This window comes from Mesoplodon bidens, assembly GCF_964165515.1.
Source record: "Mesoplodon bidens genome assembly, chromosome: 1".
In the NCBI taxonomy this organism is placed as follows: Eukaryota; Metazoa; Chordata; class Mammalia; order Artiodactyla; family Ziphiidae; genus Mesoplodon; species Mesoplodon bidens.
Window position 1 is genome coordinate 70468243 of NC_138176.1, and position 20601 is coordinate 70488843.

Here is a 20601-nt window from a genome sequence, read left to right on the forward strand (position 1 = left end):
CCAGGCCATGGGTCCTGTGGCCGAGGGGGACCTGGGGGCCACACTCATGAGCTGCTACAAGTGGTCCTTGTCACTTTCTCTTGAGGCTTCCTTGTGCCTGGTGTTCTGTCCCCATGCACGTGGTCTCGCCCCTCACCAGCAAGTGACCACTGGGCTGGGGAATGGCAGCCGAGGGGGGTGAGGACTCCCACTGCAGAGAGATGCTGGGTGCACACGCTCTGCCTCCCAGCCCACGCCCTGTAACAGACTTTGGTGAACCAGGGACCAGGCTGAGGACTCTGTGTCTTGTGAGCGTGAACATTAATCTGGACCCAAGACTGCTGCTGACCACGCAGAGTGGGTCTGAAGCAAGCACTTAGGGAGGGAAAGATGTCCTGCGTCTCTCTGCATCCTTAGAGGTTTGCTGGATGAGTGAAGAAATCAAGGGCATGTAAGATACAAAGGGCAGAGAAAACCCACACCCATAGGCTTGGGGCTTGGAGCCCGGGGGAGTGTGCACGAGTCAGTCCAATCCTTTCCTTTGATGACTGCGAGCCCAGCCCCAAACTGAAGTAGGTTTCTGATAGAGCAGATCAAACCCTCTCCAGCTTGATAACTAAATTGGAGAAAGAATCTTGGACCTTATACTTCCCCTCTCTGAGCCTGATGGCTTACTCCACGGAATTAAGAGCAGAGTCAGCTGTTTAAGAAAGCATGCATCTGTAGACAGGAGCCCCAGAGAGAGAGAGAGAGAGAGAGAGAGAGAGAGAGAGAGAGAGAGAGAGAGACGTGGGAGAGACACATGCAAGAACAGCTTAGTTGAGCCTGCTCCAAACCCTTCTCCCTATCTCACCAACTGGAGGAGAAATCTGAAAGACCGAGTCATGCCAGATATCAGATCACATTCTAGTTGGAAAATTCGTAAGTCATTTTTAACCAGAGGCTTCTAAAATGATTGCAGAGCAAGAATTGCTCACCCAAGCCAGGAGTGTCACTAATAAACCAGAACTTACCGACTTGTGACTCTTGGCTGTTATGGTCTTCACCTTGTCAGGGTCCCAGATGACCACGTCGGCGTCTGAGCCCACGGCAATCCGCCCTTTTCTGGGGTACAGGTTAAAGATCTTGGCTGCATTCGTGCTGGTAGCAGCAACAAACTGGTTCTCATCCATCTTGCCAGTAGCCTGAAGGCAAGATCCATTGGTGAAAAGAGCATCTCATAACAAAGGGGCAGACGGGCACAGATCTAAACCAGCCAACAGGAGTCCTTACAAGGACTCTGGAATTTTCTCCTCTCCCTGATGAAACCAGGCCACCCAGAAAGAGCGCCAGAGGCCTGGCTTCATCAGAGCGGAAATGTAATTAACCATTCAGAGGTGTGATGACATTTCCACAACGGCCACTCTGACATCTGGTCAGTTTCATTGGGCCCAAGTTTAACAGAAAATAAAAATCTACTGTTTCAAGTGAGTGATCAAGGTGTGACCTGGGGATTCCTTACACAACAGGAAGCCTCCATACCCACTCTCAACCCCAAACCCGAACACACACACAGTTTACAAAGTCATCTTTACGTGGACTAAGATGTGGTTCAAAACAAAACAAAACAAAACAAAACATTTTCATCCTTAAAGACTAAAGGACAGCTGCTGTCACGGCTGCAAATGCAAAGGACACCACAGGACTTGCGCTGCTTTCTTAAGGGTCACGTGTTTTCCGTGTGCCCTCCTAGTGCATTCTGCTTCTGCCTCAAAGTAAGAAGGGAATTTTAAGAACCAGAAGTGCATAATGCATGGCTTTGATGGGCAGGAGGGGTGTTTCTAGAATATTCCAGGAGGGAGACGGCGCCGCCTTACCACTGCCTTGTCCCAGACCACGGTCATCCGCTCCTCTATCCCGTTGACGCCCTCAGGGATCAGAGTGAAGTTGTCCTTGCCCACTGCCTTCTGGGCAGTGCTGTAGGGACAGTGGCCGCTGCCTGTGACCTGCAGGTCTCCACTGGCAAAGACAGAATAGGGTGGGGCTCAGACCTGAGCTCATGAGGAGCGGACCCTGACTTCAGACGCCCAAAGAGGCTGTGAAACTCAAACCCCACAGAGATCTGGGGCACATCACAGGCCTTACTGAGTGACACCGGAAGGCCCTGTGGCCTTTGGTGTCTTGTTGAAGACTGGAAAGAGGCCTGTGCATCTGTTTGAGTGTGGGCTCCAGCTGGTCCAGGTAAGGCTCTCCGGGTCAGCCTCCTCCTGCCCTAAAACGCTCTGATCCTGGGGCAGTGGGTCTGTTCTTTCACCCCCCAAAGAGAGGCCACAGGGCCTCAAGATGCTGCAGGCATCTGTGAGGAGAGACTTGCTGAGAACAGAAGATGCTAGAGGCCAACAGAGTGACTCTGCTTCCATGCATCTCACTAGACCCCTGAATAGCCCCTGATGCAATCTGACTTTGCAGATCCAACGGGGCTGCTTTTAAATCCCAGAACTGCCACCTCCTGGCCAGGCAAGTCACTCCTCTTTTTTCCATGCGTAAAATGGGAAAGAGAATGGAACCTTCCATCCCGGATCACCCTGAGGAGACAATGAGCTACTTGCCTGGCACACGGCAGGCGCCAAAGATGCCAACTCCCTTGCTCCTCTCTCCATCCTCCACCTCTTCTCTTTAAAATCGAGTGCCCGGTGAATTTTATGTTATGTGAATTTCATCTCAAGGTTTAAAAACGAAGAAAAAAAAACTGAGTGGAGCCAAGGAATGAATGGATGAGTGACTGAATGAATATATAAATAAGTGAGTGACTAAAACCCAGCCTCCAGCACGTGCCTGTGTGTCTCACAGAGTCATGGATGTTCGTGCTGGAAGGCTGGTCATGTCCCTGGCCTCGTGTCTCCGCCAGGTCACATGGGAAACCATAATGTGCTGACCTTGGTCTCCCTCTGTAAGGCTGCTGATGTAAGGCCTGGCTAATGTTTCTGTGCTGTGCCCGAAGGACAAAATGCTATTCACTGGTTGTAGCAAAGTGACACAAGCTCACTGGGTTTGCTTTTCTGTCACTCAGGCTTTGGAGAGAAAATACTCTGGGGCTGTATGATGAGTCCCTAACTGGCAACTGAATCAATGGAGTAAGTGGAGCTTTATTTTGTGATTTTCAACGAGGGCAGAGGCCAGTCTCCATTTCGGGGCCCCAGGGCATGTTAGCAATCATGTAGACGTACAGAAATATATTTGGATGTGACATTCACTCATTTATTCAACAAAGGTGTATTTGCACACTTCCTGTGTCTGGCATGGTCTTAGGCAATGGGGATGCATCTATAAGCAGAAAGAGACAAACTCCTGTGTTCATTAGCTGACATTCCAGTGCAGGGTGAGCGGGGGGCGGGAGTCAGGAACATACAGTCAGGAGAATGAGAGTTAGGGTGAGTGGGGCGTGATGGAGTAGCACTGGGACTGCCGTTTATAAGAAGATGATCAGAACTATCTCACTGAGAAGAAACCTTCCAGCAAAGATCTGAAGTTGGCAAAAAGCAAACCACAAGATGACGAAGAAAAAAGTGCTAGGCAGGGGTAGGGTGAGTGCAAAGGCCCTGTGGCACCATCCTGCCTGGGGTCTAGTTAGCGTGACACCAGTGGGATGGACCGAGGGAGCCAAGGGGAGAAGAGGACCAGGCGAGGTTAGTGAGGAGTGAGGGCAAGATCAGGCTCAGCCTTGAGGGACATTGTGGGGACTTGTGTTTCTGTTTGAGAGGAAAGGACCCTCTGGAGGTCTCCTGGCAGAGGGCTGGCTTGGTCTGATTTCGGTTTTAAAATATCTGAGCGTCTTTTGATGCGATAAGGGTGTGGAAGGGGCAGTATGGAAATAGCCTTGTCAGGAGGTGAGAAATGATGGCCCTTGAGCCAGGATGGCTGCAGCCAAGGAGGCGAGAAGCAGCCAGATGCCAGGGCCTTTGGTCCGTGTCCTGCCACCTCCTGAGATGGGCAAGACTGTGGGAGCAGCAGCTTCATGGGGGAAGATGGGGGGTTTGTTTTGGACTTGGAGCTGCCCACCAGACATCGGGCTGCAGACGCCAGGTATGCCATGGGCTGCTGCAGCATTTAGGAAAAGGAGAACACACCCTCACCCCCTTATAGTTCCTTCTGGTTAGAAGTCCCACCTTATTTTCGCCCCTCAGGGAAACTCTTATGCATCCCCTAGCTCTGGGCCTGATGTCACTTCCTCCAGAAAGCCTTCCAAGCTTGCATCTCCGCTTCCAGAGCAGCCTGCACACCTCACCGCTTAGCCTTCTCCCGTGGCCTTAAGTGCTCTTCCCTCACACTGGCTGATGGCAGAGAAGGGATTAAAGTAGCTGTGCTCCTACTGTGTGCAGGAAGCAGAGTGTAATGCAGTGGCTGCTGTGAACCTTGAATTCCAGGCCTTTTACCTACGCTGTCTCACACCCACCTCTGCAGTAGGTACTGTATTCTCCCCACTTTGCCGATGCGTCAACTGAGGCAGAGACATTACAGGTTATGTGACGTGGCCAGGGTGACATAGCCAATTAGGGTTTGAGGCAGGATTAGGATCCTGGTTTCACATTCCTAATTCTGGGTGTTTCCCAATACACCACAGTGACGGGCACACAGACGGTGCTTAAATATCGCTGAATGAATGGGAGGTGACCTATAAACATGAATGGAGCGGTTACTGACTCAAAGGCCCAAAGGCCTGCTGTAAACCACCCAGGGTTTTGTTCTGAGGTCTCCTGGGCAGCCAACCCAAGGCCCCTTCCCAAGTGTGTCTGAACCAGCTGAGATTTCCTATCCTTCAACCCTCCACCCCCAAAAGTCCTGCCCCCCTGCCCAGGCCCACGAGCCCGCCACCCCCGGGGCTCTCACCAGGCCAGCAGGGAGGTCAAGTAGTCAGGCGTGGTAGGGTCCGGGCTCAGGGGAGGGGAGGTCACGAAGGCCGCCGCCTTGGCCCAGTTCTTGCTCCAGTAATGGGTGCCATCCGTCCCCAGACTGGCAGCGATGGGCTCGCCAAAAACCAGGGGGCCTTGGGAGGCAAACACAAACACGCATGGTTGAGAGCGAATGGTCTCTCATGGGAGATGCAGGTGCAGGAAAGTAGGATCTCGAGGCTGGAGAATGAGACTGGGGATGAATTGCCCATCCCTCCCCCAGGCTTCACCACACACACCACCCCCAGAGCCCCAGCTCCTTGGCCACCAGGCACTCAGCGCCCCGCTGTCCTGCTCAGCAACCTTTTGGACTGTGAATGCTTTTAGCATTTGGATTTGACTATTTTTGACTATTATCTCTTTTTACGATGCTCAACCAAAGCACAGAGACCTGATGTGCTGTCTCGGTTTGGATTCCGCCAAAAGCAGACCTTCAAATGAAAAATCGAGTTCAAGAGTTTTATTCGGAGGTGATTCCAGGAAACAACTCGGTGGGGACTGAGGAAGTGACACAAGGCAGAGAGAGAAGCCAAGGAAAGATGAGTTATCACCGAGTCATGGCCTTGGGCACGTGCAGCTCAGTGCACTGGGGACCTCGGGAGCCTCAGAGCCATCCTGTGCCACAGCGGCGAAGGGGCCAGGATGTGTGGCCACCAACCCACTACTGGAAGGCTCCTTTCTAAGCATTCACTTTCCCGAAAGTCCAGCTTGCCTTCCAGGGAGTGGGCCACATGTGTTTCTGCCAGAACAAAAGCCCAGGGGCAAAGTCTCAGGCTTCCCAGTGAGAATCCCCACAGCAGAGAAAGTGCCAAGGGGACGACGTGGGCCCAGGGTTCTGTGGCATCAGTCCGAGGCCACCCTGCCGGCAAGTGAGAGGCAGGCTTTGGGCTCCAGCAGCCTGGCTCCGGGACGGCAACTCCCAACAGCACAGCGGTGCTGGGACTGCTCTGGACGGTTCTGCCCAAGACAGCAACCACCAGCCTCACGTGGCCCTGGAGCACAAGAAACAGGGCTAACGCGACTGAGAAACCAACTTAAAAATTGTACTTAGGGCTTCCCTGGTGGCGCAGTGGTTGAGAGACCGCCTGCCGATGCAGGGGACAGGGGTTCGTGCCCCGGTCCGGGAAGATCCCACGTGCCACGGAGCGGCTGGGCCCATGAGCCATGGCCGCTGAGCCTGCGTGTCCGGAGCCTGTGCTCCGCAACAGGAGAGGCCAAACAGTGAGAGGCCCGCGTACCGCAAAAAAAAAAAAAAAAAAATTGTACTTAACTTTACTTAAATTGAAATAGCCATGAGAGGGTGGTGGTCTCTTTACTTCTCGGCAGCTCCAGGACCTGTAGGCTTAGCTCCCCGGCATGCTTACCGCTGCTTCCAGATTCTTGTTACCACTCTGAGCGGCAGTTTCCTCATCTTTAACCTGGGGCTGGTCCTCAGCAAGCTGTGCTAACCTAGATCCCTCTCTGTACAATGCCTCTACTCGTCAGCTTGCCCTTAAAAATACTAAAACTAGGTATTGGGGGTTCAACGCTGCTCTGTCCCATATGGAAACCACCAGCCACATGTGGCTTTCAGGCATTTGGTCTGAGTCGAGATGTGCTGTAAGGGTGAAATACACACTGGATTTCAAGGACAGTACAGAAAAATAATGCAAAATGTCTTAATCCATTTATACTGATTACACGTGGAATGAATATTTTGGATATATTAGGTGAAATAAAATACATAATTAAAGATTTTTAAGAATAGAGCCACTTACACTTCCCATGAAGGGATCCTGTAAGAAAGGAGGAGCATCCTGCATGCAGAGGGCGGTGGATGCAGTCAGGGCTGTGTTGCTGTTGTGGATTTCCACCCGGCTGCCCCCGCCAACCCAGAGCTGCCGGTCACCCTCATACGACTCCCAGAAAGTAGACGGGTGGGCCTTGTCCGGGGGGTGAACATCCTTGGTGAATGTCCATAGGATGAAAGGATTCTAGCGACTGTCTTCGTGTGACATGTGCTACCTCCTTTGTCATTCTCTTTCTCTCACCCTGAGTTAGGGAAGGAAGGCTGCTTTGGGCAACCTTCATTCTCTATCTGGTGGGTGTTGGGGACTGTGGGCCTCAGTCAAGAAGGCCTGGGGACCACACTCGGGCGGCTCCTCTGAGTCTCCTGGGGAATGGCCACCACACAGGTCAGAGCCGCTCAGAGCACCAGTGGCGCCTGTGCCCCAGGGTCCTCAGGAGCCCTCAGGACCCTCCAAGGACTTGGCTGGAACTTCACATCTGTGAGCCCATCGGGTCCGTTTCGAGACGAAACAACAGTAGCTCAGAGAGGCTAAGTAGTGCGTCCAAGTCTTAGAGCTGGAGGCTGCCTTCCTGCCACACTCCCTTTATGTCCAGCACGGGGCTGTCCCCAGACCCTCTAGCTCTGGAAAAACACCTTCTTCCTTCCCAACCTGCAGCTGAGACTCTGTGTGGGCCCCACGGTGGAGCCTGGGTTCAGGCACCCACTAAGAGGCCCTAGATAGGGGACCCAGGATGAAGGGCCCAGAGAGAGGACCAGAAAGGGGGTGGGCAGGAACCAAGAGCTGATGCAGCCCTGGCTCCATCACTTCTTTGATTTGAAACCCAGGGGAGAACTTGGAACTCTTCACAGATCTTTAAAATACATGGTCTCATGTGACCCACAAGGAGGGGATAATTACCTTAGCTACAAATGGGGAAACCGAAGCTCAGACCACTTACCCAAGGTCACACCCGGGGCCCATGGCACCCCAGGAATCAAACCTAAGAACGACTGCACATCTTGTGCCTGCCCACCATCCCAAGCTCCCTTTTCAACCTGGCCTACAGGGCCCAGGCTGCAGGCAACTGGCAGAATGTCTCTGCCCTGGGGAGTGGCTCCATCAGTGAACTTGAGCCTGTTGGACATGCCCCTTCCTCACACTGCAGCTTCCCGCAGGAGGCCCGTGCACTGGGCTGTGTACCTTTCTTCCTGGCCAGAGTGATGATGTCCGCTGCGCTCTTGCTCATCACCTTGGTGATGTACACAGGGCAGTTGATCCGACCCGCGATGGTGATGGCTCGGAACACGGCCTCGGCCTCCAGCTGCAGACACAGCAAATACATGGGTCACAGGAGGGAGAGGAGAGGTGGGAGGCACCACCCACCCTGAGTTCCTAGGGCTCTCCCTGATCAGGCTCCTGTGATTCTCCTTAAGTGTGGTCAGAGGGAAATCTACTACATCAAGAGAGGAAAATACTGTAGATTTTTCAAAAGGAAGGAAAAACTAAGAATGTATTTGGGCTAGTGGGTTGGAAGGCAGAATTATGTTTTTCACTTGCTTGGAAGTATTCTGCACGCTCTGTTAGAAGGAGATCGCCTAGGCAGTAGAGTCATCAAAAGGGCCGTAAAGTGGTCAGTTACCTATAAAATGCCTGACATCAGGGAACACAGGTGTCCAACATGCATTCCTTCCTTCATTTGTTCAATAACCAACTGAAACCACCTGCTGCTGGGTTTGGCCTCTGCCCCCGCTAGAGCAAACAAAAGGACCTGTGATGTATTGTTTTAATTTGCAGTCTGCCGTGCTGCTACTGGCTGGCAGGCAGCCCAAGCCACAGCCACGTGCCAGGAGTCCAGCCACACCGAGAAGGGTCCCCAGGCTGCTCACATGCCTGAAGGCGGTGACAACGTCCACGTGCCATAAGGGTTTGTAGACACTGTCTCAGGTCTGTCCTGGTCTCACCAGGGACTGGGAACCCAGCTCGTGGGCGTGGAGCTCACGTCTGGAGCACTGGGCCCGATAAGGAGCCTTCGGGTAAGGAGTCTGTGTACTTGTGTGTTGTGCCCCATGTCCGGCACAGGCTGGCCTAGAGCAGAGGTCCGGGAAGACTACTAATGATCTGATGAGACACCAGAAAATACTGGACGTCCATCCTGTTCTATGCCCAACCTGCTTGCCTTCCTTCTACCCGCCGTGTCTTGCCACACGTGCCGTGTCACTCCCAGGGGATTTGTCCCTTGTCGAGTCTCAGAGCACAGCGGATAGGAGGTCCGTGCAGGGGCAGTTGTTTTGAAGTCCTCTGCCTGGGACGTGGGGCTCCACTTTCCTGTCATCAAATACACCTTGTCCTCAGTAGGGATTTTGAAGTGTCCATGGGACCATGGTGTGAAGTTCCTGGGCCCTGGGAGAGGCAGAACCTTTCCCGACTCCTCTGATCGACCTGCAGGCCCCAAGGCTCCCAAGGCCGAGGGCAGACCCGGAGAGGACCACACATGCTGGGATGCTCATGTAGGGGAAATGAGACGGAGACGGGGGCTCTGGCTGGGCTGTTCCAGCTGGAACAGCATCAGGGTGAGCTCTCAGCTATGTCAGAGTCACACCCAGTGGAGGCTCCTTTACCTCTTCAGGTCTGCTCAGAGCATGGCCCTCAGGACCCGTGATGCCCATCTCTAAGATCCGCTTTTGTTCCTACAAGACAAGAATGAATGAGTCATTGATTACAGAATGTCAGAGCCGGGAGAGGCCAAACCTCCAGCCCCGTTAGACAGATGGGGCAGCTGAGCCCAGGACAGGGAGTGTTCTGCATGGGGTCTAACGGGCTGCGGCGATCCACAGCTTCTTTGCTCCATCCACTACCCCTGCCCACCTTCCCCCTTTGCAACCCTGGATATCCCCATCCACACCTGCTCTATTCAACACCACGGGACCAGTGAGAGGAAGTAGGGTTATACGAAATTAGCCTTAAAGACCACCCAGCGCTCTTCCAACTTCCAAGTCTCTGCTGCAGGGTAAGAGAGAAGGAAGATGAGTGGTGTTTGGGTATGACATGGATGCAGAAATCAAACTGGGCATCCAGCTCCAGAACCGACCGTCTCTGTCGGTTCTGAGCCTCAAGGTTCTCTTCTTTTTTTAAAATTGAAGTGTAGTTGATCTACAATGTTGTGTTAGTTTCAGGTGTACAGCAAAGTGATTCAGTTATACACACACACACACACACACATATATATTCCTTTCAGATTTTTTTCCCATACAGGTTTACAAAATATTGAGTAGTTTCCTGTGCTATACAGTTGGTCCTTGTTGGTTATCTATTTTATATATAGTAGTGTGTATATGTTAATCCCAAACTCCTAATTTATTCCTCCTCCCCTTCTGTGGTAACCATAAGTTTGTCTTCTATGTGAGTCTGTTTCTGTTTTGTAAATAAGTTCATTTGTATCATTTTTTTAGATTCCACATATAATCGATATCACATATTTGTCTCTGTCTGGCTTACTTCACTCAGTATGATAATCTCTAGGTCCATCCATGTTGCTGCAAATGGCATTATTTCATTAATCTTCTCTTCTTTACATTGGAAACAACAGCACCTACACACCGGAGTTGCTGTAATACATCACTGAGGTGGCAGATGTGAAATGCTCACACGATACCTGGTGTATAGTAAGGGCTCATTGATGGTCAGCCAGCTCTCACTTTCTCTACTGTAGTGTCCTCTTCCTGGTACCTGTCTTCCTAGCAGGAAAACTCTACCTCAAGCTTATCATATAAATGAAATGGTTCCCTGAGCTAATAGCCCAGATGCAAATCTATTTGCTCCAAGGCTCCAGGGTGCCCCCTCCTTAGGAATACTGTAATATTGGGGCTTCCCTGGTGGCGCAGTGGTTGAGAGTCCCCCTGCCGATGCAGGGGACACGGGTTCGTTCCCCGGTCCAGGAAGATCCCACATGCCGTGGAGCGGCTGGGCCCGTGAGCCATGGCCGCTGAGCCTGCACGTCCGGAGCCTGTGCTCGGCAATGGGAGAGGCCAGAACAGTGAGAGGCCTGCGTACCGCAGGAAAAAAAAAATAGTGTAAGGAATACTGTAATATCTCAAAACTAATATTTTTACATTGCCCAGGTGTCAGCTGTGCTTCTAATTTTAACTTCCACAGTTTCTGTATCATCATTCTGGAATACAGCCCTACGAGGAGTCCCAGGCCCTATCAACAATAAAAAAATCATAATTTCAACTGTGCATTTATGGTTATTAAGCTCGAGTTTATTATAAGAACGTAAGCTGGAAACAATTTCAAGATCTAACAGCTGGGGTGGATTTAAGTAAAGAATGGAATGATGTCAGCTCTTGAAGATGGTGTTTACAAGGCATTTTTGTAAACTGTTTACAACAAGATTTATGATATGGAGACATCCCTCTGGAAGATTATTTAAATGTCAGTTACTATTTCTGTTGGAAGGAAAGAAGGAAGGAGGAGAAAAATGGAGGGAGGACAAAAGATGATGTAAGGGGGGAAAAGCACAGATCACAAAAGACTAGAGTAGGGTTTCTAGTTAAAATTCATGGGCTGAGGGCTTCCCTGGTGGCGCAGTGGTTGAGAGTCCGCCTGCCGATGCAGGGGACACGGGTTCGTGCCCCGGTCCGGGAGGATTCCACATGCCGCGGAGCGGCTAAGCCCGTGAGCCATGGCCGCTGAGCCTGCGCGTCCGCAACGGGAGAGGCCACAACAGTGAGAGGCCCGTGTACCGCAAAAAAAAAAAAAAATTATGGGCTGAGCACTTATTTTTGCTCCATCCTGAAACTCTGCTAAAGTGACAGAAATGGTACACAAGAACCAAGAGAATGCAGAGAAGATAACAGAAACAAAATTTTGGAAGCTGGGAAGCAGATGCACAAAAGGTAACAGATTTATTGGAGCTGAGAAAACTCAATCTTAAGTTGGCAGCGAGGAAAGCTAAGAATTCCCTGATGGAAAGCTTAAGGACTGGGGACTCCAAACTCAACTTTTCACACACATTTGGTGGGACAGAGGTTGCTACACCCTGGAAAACAGGGTAGCAGTAACTGTAAGACCTGAGTATGTGCACACCCACGACCCAGAAATCCCCCTCCTAGGTACTTATCAACAGAAATGGGAACATATATTTAACAAAAGGCTGAACAAGAATGTTTAAGGAAGCTTTATACACAGTAGTCCTAAATTTGAAACTATCCAAGCATCTATCAACTGAAGAACAAATTGTGACCTATCCCTGCCGTGGAATTCTACACCATGATGACAGAGAGAATGCTATTGCTTCAGGTAACCATAGGGATGAATCTCACAAACCTAGTTTTGATCAAAAGAAGCCAGATGTAAAAGAGTACCTACTGTGTGGTTTCATGTTTATGAAGTTCAAAACCAGGCAAACCTAAGATACATGCATGTGTTGAGCAGCTTCTAAGAGGCTCCCAGTGAGCCTGCCTCTGCTTGTACGTGGGCTGGTCCTGGCACCCTGCTTCCAATGAGCAGAACACGAGGAAAGAGAAGGGATGTCATTTCTGAGGTTAGGTTACAAAGGGCCTCCCACTTCTCCCTCGCTCACCCTCTCCTGCTCTCTCACTTGGCTGGAAGCAGGTCACCATGCTGTAGCTGCCCATGTGGCAGAGAACCAAGGGGGCCTCTGTCTAACAGCCAGCAAAGAATAAAGGACAACAGTCTGATAGCTTGTAAGGAACCGAATGCTAGAAGCAACCCTCTGGGTGGGAATCCTGCAACCCTCTGGGTGGGAATCCTGGCCCCAGACCAGCCCTGAGATGACTGCAGCCCTGCCTGGCACCTTCACTGCAGCCGGTCAGAGACCCTGAGCCCGAAAACCCAGCCAAGCCACACCTGGACTCCGGACCCACAGGACCATGACGTAAAAAACGTTTTTCGTTTGACGATGCTAAATTTAGGGGGTAATTTGTTATGCAGCCACAGAGAACTGAAACAGATTTTGGTATTCAGAAGTAGGGTGCTGCCATAGCCATTAACTAAGAATGTGGGAGTGGCTTTGGGACCCGGCAGTGAATGGAGGCTGGAAGAATTTCAAGGCATGTGTTAGAGAAAGCTGGTCTGAAATGGACTGTTAGTAGAAATATGGACTTTGAGGACCTTGCTAGTGAGAGCTCAAAAGGAAATGAGGCGTCTGTTATTGAAAACCGGAGGAAGGGGGATCTTGTTATGTAGTAGCAGAAAGCTTGGCAACACCGTCACCTGTAGTGATGTGGAAAGGGGCAAATGTGTCTAATGAACTCAGGGATCTAGCTGAGGAGAGTCCCCAGCAAATGGTCAAGGTACTGCATGGTTTCTTCTTGCTGCTCATAGTAAAGAGTAAAATGTGAGAGGGACAGATAATTGAGGGTGTGCCCATAGATCCTCTCAATCAAATTAAGGCCTCTAGGAAGCTCAAGGATGTACCTCTTGGCTGTCTGACCAGGAGGAGGAGGGCTTATTGAAAAGAAATCTGTGGGTATCTTTTGTCTAATGGGGTGAAGTCCAGTGAGATTCAGAGGAGGCCCACAAAGGTTTTGGGAGGATTATCTTAGCAAAACACCGGCAGCCTGGACTGGACGGGATAAGACATACAAACTGAATGGACTCCTACTAAAATTCTACTGTGCAGGAAGCAGGCTGAGAAAATCCCTCAGCTGCAAGCATGGGCTACCTTTCATGAAAAGGAAGGATGGAACCAATAGTCCAGAAGGTGGAGCCAAGAGCCGTGGAGAATTATTCTCAGGCTTCAAGACCTAATCAAGGAACTGCCAACACTTGTCTAACTGGATTTCAGAACTGCTATGGACCAATGACTCCTGGTGTTTTCCACTGTCCCTTCTTCAATAGGAATGCCCACCCCACCACTATATGTCGTGTGTTGAGTGTGTATGGGGGGCGGAGATAACTTGCTTATTTTCTTCAAAGACCTACAGATTGTAGGGACTAAACCCAAGAAGCCTCATCCACACCTAGACCTGGCTTATATGATCCCAGTCTTTGATGGTGTAGTGAGGTGAGAGTTTGGAGGACCCTGGAAAGGAATGAATGTGTTTTGCATGTGAGAGGCTCATCAATCACTGGGGACCAGAGGAGAGACTGGCAGACAACCTCTGATACGGCTCCCGGCATTCATACCTTTGTATGATCCCATCTTTTGGGGTGAGGGCTGGATTTAGTGACTTCTTGCCAATGACCAGAACACCGCTGTGTGATGGTACTGAGTGGTTCTTTTCTATTTTGAATTTGAAAGAATTTCAATTTTACAGAAAAACTGCAACAGCTAACCTTAAGAGTAAAGCTTCAGATCTCATGCCCTTCACCGTCATGTTGCAATTCCACTGGGCTTTGGAACCAGACGGAACTGTATTCACATCCTGGCTCCGATGCCCCATATAACAGTGAGCAAGTTATTACTATCTGAGCCTCAGTTTCCCTACCTATGAAATGAGGATATACATACTCCTCAGCATCACGCACGGCATTAACTACGTTCATTGGATGCATCCAAATCTTCTATATGCCTGATCTTGATTTGTGGCATCATGATCAACCCTGCACAGGGACCAAGCGGCCATTCTTGACTTCCTCCTCTTCTTCCCCCATCCAATCAATCGATGAGTCCTGTTGATTGTGCACCTTCCCTACCACATTCTTGCCTCTTCCACCTCCGCTCTGTCTCCTCTCTTCATTTCCTATGAGAACTGCTGGAGTAAAACCTAGCTGCCTTTATTCTATTCCCATCAAATTATCCACCCTATGGCCAGAATGATCAAAATGGGTTCATGTCTCACAGTACCCAAAACTTCTGAATGGCTACAGCCTGTTACATGTCCGACATTGATCTACACATACATGATATCATTTAATCCTCACGACCACACTGCAAGGCAGATGCTTCTAAATGAAGCACAGGAGGCTTCGTGGGGTAGAGTTCCTTGCCCAATGTCAGGGGGCCAGACTGGAACACCTGCTCCCAGCCTGAGCTCTGTCCATTATCCCCGCTCTCAAGTCGTGGAGGATGATGAGCAACCCCAGCTTCCAAGCATTTTCTTTCAGATCCTTATTTGTTGCTCATGCGAACCCACCATGGTTCACAGGGCAGTAATATTACCCCCATTGTACAGGTGAGAAAATCGAGATTCGCAAGGAGGAGGCGATTATGACCTGCCAAAGGCCACGCTGCAGATAGTGTGTGCATGACTCACACCTGGAGTGCCTGACATGCCACCCGGTTCTTGGCTTGACCCTTCATTGTCTAGTGACCTGGCTGATCAATGCCTCCACCCCCTTTTCTCATATCCTTTACAAGGAGAAGGAGACTGAGGTGGAAGGGGAGGAAACTCACACCACTCACCTGAGCTATCAAATCTCCATTTTCTGCGTGGACCAAGATCACAGCTCCCAGCCCCTTAAGGAAGGTGAAGGCTTCGTAGAGCTAAGGAGGGATAAAGGGGGCTTGGGGTGAGATAAAAATATCACAGCACGAGCATTTGCAAAGACTGCTCTTTGTACTAACACACAGTCATCCACCTGCCAGGATGCTCCATCCACATCAATGGAATGCGTTGCTCAACAAGTAAGAATTGGAAAAGATTTTCCCTTGACCCTGACACCCTCCAGATCCAAAAGCAGAAACTTTGGGTGGGGGAGAGGCGCATAACTGATAAAAGTGACACCAAGGCGTGATTATATCCATAATTATACCATGAGAGCCTTTGCTTTCTTTGTGGCTTTGCTTCTCTGGAGTGTGACGTTGTTAATGGTGACAATTGCAGCTGAGAAGCTGTTCTCAGTTTTACTGAAATTGTATAACTAAACCTGCTAAGCCTGTACTGTATCCACCAGCAATCATAGGATATGTGTACATCTTTACAAAAATTCCAACTCCTGTCATTTTATAGACCAATTGGGGTAGAGAGACCAAGTCCTCTAATAACTTTAATACTCAGATAACATATATCCTGCCAAGCATCACCTTATTTCGCCAATCCAGGCCCTGTCCACTGTCCAGTGCCCTCTTCCCACCTGTAAAGGATCTGCAATCAGACATTTGCACCTGGTGAGGACCAAAGCCACATGTTCCCTCCCCAGGGACTCCTGAATCTCAACTGTGTCCTCCTTGCATACAAGATAACACCTCCCTCGCCCAGGATGTGTGCTTTTAGATGTAGACAGCAGGTGGGGGAGGCACTTGGAGGCATGAAGCAGTTTTGAGGACCCACACCCAAAGTCTGCTCAGCTCTGACTCTAACCAGGGCTTCAGTGAAACAGACATTAGAAACAGGTGAAAATTTCAATTACACTAGAGAGACACATGCTATTTTTTCCATGAAACTGAAAAAACTTTCAGCCTTCTGGTTTCCAGGCCATCTCGGGGTAAGTTATATTATGTAACTCCAAGTGCCTATTTTGAAAGGTCAGACATGGGTGCTTCTTCCATTGCACATGAGACCCCATGGGGATAATGAAAACCAGCTTATTAACACTTGTATGGCACCTGCTGTGTGCCAGGCACTGCCCTAGAGCTTTACTTGTATTAAATCACTTAACCCTCTGACACTTTCTCTCAGGCAAGTGCCATGAAGGGCCTAAAGCACAGAGAGGTTAGGAAATCTGCCCCAGGCTGCACAGCAAAGTCAGGGCTTGCTGCCAAGCAGTCTGGCTCCAGCAGCCATGCCCTTTGCCACCACACTGTCCCACCTTTTTAACAAGCAGAGGGCAGGGCAATAATAACAAAACCAAACCAAGAGTCCCAGTGGTGTAAGAAGGCCAGGTGCCTGATAAGTTGTACCCCCTACACCTATACTCCTTAGACCACCTTCTTCTTTGACTCATCTCATCCACAGAACAGCTGTTTGAGGTTGTTAGGGCCAGAGATGATCACGTTGTATAGATGAGAAAACTGAGAAAGGACAGGACTTGCAATTGGCTGGAGGGACAGCCAGGGCTCTCCTCCAGGTCAGAGCTAAGGTAGTGGTCCCCAAACTCGCTTGAGCCCCAGAATCAACTGCAGAGCTTTAAGAAAGTACAGATTCCTGAACCTTACCCCCGAGCATATGTGATGGAATATGAGTCTGTGTATTTAGTGAGCTCTTTAGATGAGGCTGAAGATGAGCCGAGTTCAGGAACCACCAAGCACGGGATCCCTGCTCCACACCACTCTTACAGGCAGAAAGGAATGCAGGTCCAGGGAAGGGCAATGACTGACAGCTCAGTGTCAGAACGAGGACTTGAACCCAGAGCCCTCCCTGGCCTGCTCTGACATCTCCCCTGCCCTGTGCTGCTTTGCCTGACAAGGCAGGCCCATTCCTGCCCAAGGGAGGCGGGGTGTGTGCAAGGACCTACCTGGCTGTCGGACATTTGGTAGAGATCCTTATAGGCCATGTAGACTTGGAAGGAATTGACACCTGTTTCAAGATAAAAGAGAGAGTAGAAAAATGCATTTAAGAGGAAAGGACATGTCTTTCCAGTAAATCGATAAGCACTGCACAGGGTGGTAACAACCAAGACAGAAGGGTGCCGTCAGAATTCAGAGCAGGGGCACCTAAGCCAGCCTGGGGGTGTGGGTGAGGGTCAAAGGAGGCCTCCAGGGAAGGTGACATGTCAGCTGAGTCTGAAGGAGAAGGAAGAGGAGGGGGAAAAGGAAGAAGGGGAGGGGGAGGAGCCGGGGGGAGGCAATTATCTGGGCTGAGAGGGATGGGTATGCATGGCATGGACAGTAAGGAGGATAAAAAGACATTAGGTGTGCGGGTACTAGAAAGTGTCCTGTGGCTGAAGCAAAAAGGAGCATGTGCTTAAAAAAAAAAAAAAATCACTTTTTTTTATTATGGTAAAATACACATAACAAAATCTACCATCATAACCGTTTTTAAAGTGTACAATTCAGTGGCATTTAGAGCATTCACAATGTTGTACAGCCATCACCACTATCTCGTGGAACATGTTCTTTTAAAGCAAGGGAATGACACGATCAGACTTTGTCTCAGAAGGACAGTTCTGGAAGGAGGATGGGTGTACAGAACAGCAGGGAGAAATGGAGAAATAGAGTTGGAAGATGCTGAAGGCAAAAGAGACGGGTGGGCTGAGGCTCTGAGCGGGAGGATGCAAAAAGGTTGAAATGACAGGACTTATTGTGCAGCCAGCAGGGAGCAGAGGAGGTGGGGGGAGGACTGTTTCTTAATATGCCTTCAAGTGGTTGAGGACAGGGACCACATCTTATATATTATTTCATCTTGCACATCCACAACATGTGCTGTGTCATTAATGTTTGTTGATGGAATCAGGAATCCTTTGGATAAGAAAAAGAAGAAATTCAGGCAAAAATACTAAATGGGATTGAGACTTCTTTTATACTAAGCAACAGTGAAGACAAGCCGAAAATCATTTCTGGTCTAGAAAACCTTGGCAACAAAATTTCTCTTCCCAAAAGATTAAGAAAAATTAAAAGAAAAAATAATATTCAGAGATTAACATAAAAGTATCAGTCTCTATTTAATCAAGTATACTTACATACAAAAACAAAAACCCAGTTATATACACAGACACAGAAGAACAATCAGTGGGTAAACAGGTAAAGCCATAGTGAGAGGTAAATTCATAGCCTTAAATGCTTCATTATTTTTTGAAGGAGAGGGGGAGCATACATCAACTGAGTAAGCTTCTATGATAAGAATCTTTAAAAGAAGAAAATGGAAATTCACCAGAAATTAGAAGTAAACAATACAAATAAAAGCAGAAATAATGAATTGGCAGAATTGATAAATATGCCTTAGAACTGGTTCTTGTGGGTGGGTGGATGGGGTAAAGCTATCTCAGATTAGAAGCCTTCCTCCAAATCATGATAGATTTGACTTGTTATAAATGGAAATTTTCTATAAGTTATTTCTTAAAAATTCAAAATAAGAAGCAAACAACCAACATGGTGAACATATCTGCAACAAATTTAACAAAGGTTTTTTTTTTAAAACCTCTTATTTAGGGCTTCCCTGGTGGCGCAGTGGTTGAGAGTCCGCCTGCCGATGGTCCGGGAGGATCCCACATGCCGCGGAGTGGCTGGGCCTGTGAGCCGTGGCTGCTGAGCCTGCGCGTCCGGAGCCTGTGCTCCGCAACGGGAGAGGCCACAACAGCGAGAGGCCCGCGTACCGCAAAAAACAAAACAAAACAAAAAAACCCTGTTATTTAAAAAACACCAGACAGTGGTTACTTTTGGAGGGAGGAAGGAGTTGTGGCTACATTGGGGGGCCATGAGGGGTTTGTTGGGGGTCTTTGTTTGGGGCAAAGTTCTATTTCTTACTTGGAAAGGGTAATCTCATAATTCACAAAGCCACATTTTTTCCTTGTGTGGTTTTCTGTATGTTTTGTTTTATATTTAAAAATGCTTAAAAAAAAACACTGAAGCAAAAAAGGCAAACAGAATTTTTAGACAATTTTTTAAATGCCAAACAAATAAAGGTGAGAATAAGATTTGGTCTCATTTGGAATCAAAGTAATTCAGATGAAAACCTCAGTACTGTACCACTACCATACGACCCAGCAATTCCACTACTGGGCATATACCCTGAGAAAACCATAATTCAAAAGGAGTCAAGTACCACAATATTCACTGCAGCTCTATTTACAATAGCCAGGACATGGAAGCAACCGAAGTGTCCATCGACAGATGAATGGATAAAGAAGAACATATATACAATGGAATATTACTCAGCCATAAAAAGAAACAAAATTGAGTTATCTGTAGTGAGGTGGATGGACCTAGAGTCTGTCATACAGAGTGAAGTAAGTCAGAAAGAGAAAAACAAATACCGTATGCTAACACATACATATGGAATCTAAAAAAAAAAAAAAAAAAAAAGGTCATGGAGAACCTAGGGGCAAGACGGGAATAAAGACGCAGACCTAGACCTACTAGAGAGTGGACTTGAGGACACAGGGAGGGGGAAGGTTAAGCTGGGATGAAGTGAGAGAGTGGCATGGACATATATACACTACCAAACGTAAAATAGATAGCTAGTGGAAAGCAGCCGCATAGCACAGGGAGATCAGCTCGGTGCTCTGTGACCACCTAGAGGGGTAGGATAGGGAGGGTGGGAGGGAGGGAGACGCAAGAGGGAGGAGATATGGGGATATATGTATATGTATAGCTGATTCACTTTGTGTATAAAGCAGAAACTAACACACCATTGTAAAGCAATTATACCCCAACACAAATGTTAAAAAAAAACAACACATTTTAGAATATGTTACACAGTGCTAGTGAGTGTGCATCACGATGAGTCCCTCCTACATAGCAAGTGACAGTGAAAACTGGCACAACCGATTTGCACCTGCTTAGAAAACCAATTAACAATCCGTGTCAAGAGTTTAAGTGTCTCCATATCTTTGGCCCGATAATTCTACTACTAGCAGTAGAGTCTTGGGAAATACAATAGGGCCTGATACTCACAACACCTCCCAAATTCATAAACGCCATCATCACAGTTCTTCTCCAAGGAGGGTGCGTGGAACACCAATTCTAAAGGATTATATTGAACACCTACTGGTTGCCAGTCCATTCATAACACCCTCCAGTTCTCAGAACTCTCTTACATTTTCTAGCAAATACCCTCTTCCACTATCCATCCAGTAACCTTGGAAACAGCCATGTTCATACCACGTGGCCACAGATTACAGACGGTTAGTCCAGAGCTGGGCACCTAACAGATGCTAAGCTGAGCTAGGAGGAAGGACTGAGTCCAAGTGATACCAAAAGACACCTGACTAATCTGTGAAACAGATGTCCACCCAGACAAAGAGTGGACTGTTGCATTCTACCACGGGGACTACAGAAGTGGAGAATGCAGGTCAAGGGTGAGAGGGGAGAGCAGAACTGGCTCAAAGAGAAAAGCAGGGATGAGCACAGGGGAAGACTCCCT

The 20601-nt window shown here is 48.9% G+C and overlaps 1 protein-coding gene across 2 annotated transcripts in view; it reads right to left on the minus strand.

Annotated features, from left to right (window-relative positions):
* CRMP1 (collapsin response mediator protein 1) overlaps positions 1-20601 on the minus strand; it is a gene marked incomplete at both ends in the record, with an annotated part of 76393 nt that overhangs the window by 19899 nt on the left and 35893 nt on the right. For both annotated transcript variants that reach the window (XM_081230914.1, XM_081230915.1), the window contains 7 exons: positions 993-1163; positions 1836-1977; positions 4846-5002; positions 7877-7997; positions 9295-9363; positions 15045-15125; positions 17036-17097. In XM_081230914.1, the coding sequence (XP_081087040.1) occupies positions 993-1163; positions 1836-1977; positions 4846-5002; positions 7877-7997; positions 9295-9363; positions 15045-15125; positions 17036-17097 (803 nt within the window). The remainder of the gene's footprint in view (positions 1-992; positions 1164-1835; positions 1978-4845; positions 5003-7876; positions 7998-9294; positions 9364-15044; positions 15126-17035; positions 17098-20601) is intronic.